At 35.1% G+C, this 3,876-nt stretch overlaps 1 protein-coding gene across 1 annotated transcript; it reads right to left on the bottom strand.

The window, feature by feature from the left end:
* Positions 1-484: 484 nt before the first annotated feature.
* Positions 485-2,903, bottom strand: LOC107082296 (ladderlectin-like). Its single transcript, XM_015370896.1, has 5 exons — positions 2,777-2,903; positions 2,339-2,661; positions 1,123-1,214; positions 865-999; positions 485-630 (listed from the first exon to the last, which is right to left on the bottom strand). The coding sequence occupies exons 2-5, from the start codon at positions 2,622-2,624 to the stop codon at positions 499-501; spliced, it is 645 nt and encodes a 214-aa protein (XP_015226382.1). The 5' UTR covers positions 2,625-2,661; positions 2,777-2,903; the 3' UTR covers positions 485-498.
* Between the last annotated feature and the right edge of the window lie 973 nt (positions 2,904-3,876).

The raw sequence follows: 3,876 nt of genomic DNA on the forward strand, positions 1-3,876 counted from the left end.
AAACGTCCTCAAAACGGAAACAAAGTCCAGCGGATTGTTTTTTTTTTCACTTTTTTGGAAGACTGCTCCTCGATTTCTAAGTGGGAGAACTTGCCAAATAGCATAGTGTTCGAATACTTATTATTACACTGCAAAAACAATCTAGGAATGATCCAAAATGTCTTAAATTAAGTGTATTTACCGTTCATTTGAGTGGGTAAATGAGATGATCTGCCAATGGAAGGAGTATTTTTACTTTAAAAATTAGATATCTAGATAAAAAACACTTGAAATAAGAAAATGCAAGCATGTATTCTTATTTTAAATGTAAATCGTCTTGTTTCATTGGCAAAATGTTTCTTTTACCTTCTAAATTCAAGAACAACTGCACTTTTTTTAAGAAAAAAATGACTTATCTAGATTTAGATTTTTTGCAGTGTAATACTTATTTTCCTAGTAAATGTGACTAAATTAAATGTAAATACAAGAAAAAGTCCTAAGATGGGCATATATTAAACCTTATGAATGTGTGTGACAGGCCTTACAGTAATAGTTCATCTTGAGGCAGCGTGCGTCCTTCTTTTCGTGGTTGTCGTTAAACCAGTTCTCGTAGTGGAACTTGGAGCCATCAGACCACATCCACAAATTAAGCTGTTGAAACAAGAAGTACTTCAATTAATAAAAATCTTTGGGAAACCAAACTATTCCGCATATCTGAGCTCAAAGCAGTTTCACTTATTTCAAACACCTCTTTTAAAAAAGGATAAGTGGATCTAATTAAATTACCAAACAATCGACACCATCAGGCTACAAACTGCATCATAAAAAAAGAGTCACAGTAGAAATGCGATATTTTTTAAGTTTATGTTTTAAAGGTTTTCCTGCCTGTATGGCATCGCTGCCTCCGATCCAGGTTTGTGGGAAGCTGTGTGTGTTTCCTCTGGTCAAAGATTGGATGAAGTGATTCTCCTCGTCACTGTGAACTGACGCCAGGTTGGCTCCTTCAAACTGACAGTAAAACTGAAGAAAGAAAGCCATGCAGTTTTTTTAGACATCCTGTTTTTTTTTTTTTTTTTGCTTTTATTGTAACAACAAAAGCAAACTCTCAAGTTGATGTTTTATTTTTGCTTTATCAGCCCCCACCTCAGCCTCGGTCCATGTCTTTGGGGTGTCGATGAAGAGAAAACACCGATAGCCGAAGCTGCTCCAGCCATACGGGCAGTAGATGTACTGAGCTGCAACACATTTCAACTTTTACCACATAAAGTAGCTCTAAATCTTTTAGTGTCAAGTTTTGGTTTGGTTTTATTTTTTTGTAGTAATATTTTTTTTTACATTTAAGATCCATTCAGTTGTTTTGTGATTCGATTCTGGTTAAATTTACTGAGTTACATTTACACGAGTACCTTGTTTACTTGCATTTACATGCTTTACTTGAGTATTTATATGAAGAGCTGCATCTCTTACTTGAGTAAATTTTTTGGCTATTCTATCTACCATTAGTAACTTCACTAAATGAAGAATAAGCACATTTTAACCTAAAAAGTTAGTTTTTTGTTTTGTACACAAGCTTGTTGTCTTGATCTATCGTCTATGTGCTCATAGTCTATGTATGGAGGCCATGGTAATACATAATACATTTTAATTCATACTAACATGCAGTATACTACATAATGTGAGTATACGTTTCATGAGTTTAATTTTGCACTAGGAAGATTGTTTCTTCTGCCTAAGTTATGGTATTAAATATGGATTTGTATAAATTTGTATATTTTATCACTTCAACTCACAATAAATAGATCATTTTTATCTGTCTGATTTTATAAATTCATAAAATAAATCTGATGCAATGGTAAGTTTCTCAGTATATGGGCCATTGAAAAAAACAACAACTGATTTTTTAATTTTTATTTCAGTATAATGTGGGGAAAAAAAACCTTTTCTGACTTTAATCTCAGAATTCCGACCATGATGGAAGAAATCGTAATACGGAAGAGGATTAGGGCCACTGAAAAGAAAACAAAGAAAATGATTTTTTTAATTTGATTTCAGTCTAATATGGGAAAAAATAATTCTGCGAAAAAAGTCAGAATTCTGACTTTTTACCATATTATACTGAAATATAATTTTAGAGTTTTTTTTTTTTTTAGTAAACTTTATTTTCAGTGGCCCTAATCCTCTTCTGTATTATTAGCCTTCGTACCAAAATGCATTTTTATTCTTAAGTAATTTTTTAGGAGGCTGCTTTTTACTTTTACATAAGTAAGAATATGTTAAAGGACATGAACACAAATATAAGATTTATTCGAATCAAGAGCCAAATAAAAATCTAATAATGTGTTTAGACAGAAGTTCTTACCACAGCTAACAGGCCTGACCCCAGGCGGGGTCTTTGTGTTTGGGATCTCCTCTCCGGTGAGCACATTGACACACCAGCAGTATCCGGTGGAGCCAGAGCACTGCTGAGGGAGGAAGTTCCCGTCAGCGTCGCACCGTGGGCAGAACGCTCCGGCTAAAACGATGCAGTGAAGGCGCTTGTAGTCGCAGAGACCCCCTTTGCTCCCAGTGATTGTCGAGTTTATTGGTGCAGCTTGGCTCATCGTCAGAACGCCGCAAACCATGAACCAAACGCTCAACAAATTCATGGCTATGATAATAAAAGCATATGTCTGAAAAAGGAATCTGCAAAACAAAACAGTTAGAAAAGTTGTTATAATTAGTTACCTTTAAAATAACAGGAATGTTCAATAAAATATCATCAGGAGACAAAAAGCATTAAAGTTGTATATTAACTCACTTCCTTCTGGACGAGGCAAAGTCTCTATGAATCTAAGCTGCTCCTCTTACTTTTATTCTCCAGATTTCTGCTGCTTCCTCTTATTTCAGCTCCTTAAATGCTACATTAGCTCCAGGCTCCAATATCCTCTTAACAATGGATCTTTCTGGCTCCTGTTTCATTGTATTACCCACGGATGGTAGAATAGTGAAAGAGCCATTGAGGAATCATGTTGAATATGCCAGAAAGTCTGGGTTTGTACTTTCTAATATCATTTTCATGCAGTTAGTTGGTGTTAAAACACGTCTTAGTTTCCAAAAATGTCACCATTCTTTTCTTATTTTAGGTTTCAGCTTTTATCTGACTGGACTCTGCTTTGTTTCTCAGTGTTATTCTATTGTTGAAATCTAGGTTAGACTGGACTTTTTTAACAAAAAGGTGCATTATGTTAACATATAACGTAAAACCCCCATATCTTCTGGATCTAATCAACAAAAAGCCTTGTTACTCAGAAACCCAGAACCTCTGAGCACTCTCAGTAAAATACAATGATAGGTACAATAGCAGAAAATGGAAGATATTTAAACATTAACTTTCAATATAAAGCTCTAAGAAAAACTCTAACTCTGCCATTCAAATTATAAGGTAAGTTTTATTATTATATTATTTTTCAATGTAAAACTAAGTTTTCAAATATAAATGAGACACAGCGCAAGCTATTTATTCATATTAGGACTTTAGATTGACTTACATTCGTTTTAGTTACGGCATTTTTTCCTAACCCTGACAATTTTCACTATATTGCAAATCCTAACCTTAACCTAAAGTTCAGCTATAACACACTTTAAACTGACTCTTTAAGGTTAAAATTGCAGTCCACCACATTAGGACCAGCCTTTGATCCCAAAAAGGTCTGTTGGTCATCAGAGGGTTAGAAAATATACAGAAATGAATATTGGTAACATAAACACGTACATATATCCATCCGTCCATCTCAGTGGATAGGCCGGTGCCTAAATCCAGCAGCCTATGGGCGTAAGGCGGCGTACGCACTGGACAGTCCATACCAGGGCAACACAGAGCCAAGCAGAGACAGACAACCGCACACACACACACACACA

The sequence above is a fragment of the Cyprinodon variegatus genome, unplaced genomic scaffold, assembly GCF_000732505.1.
Source record: "Cyprinodon variegatus isolate N-32 unplaced genomic scaffold, C_variegatus-1.0 Scaffold49, whole genome shotgun sequence".
Classification (NCBI taxonomy): Eukaryota; Metazoa; Chordata; class Actinopteri; order Cyprinodontiformes; family Cyprinodontidae; genus Cyprinodon; species Cyprinodon variegatus.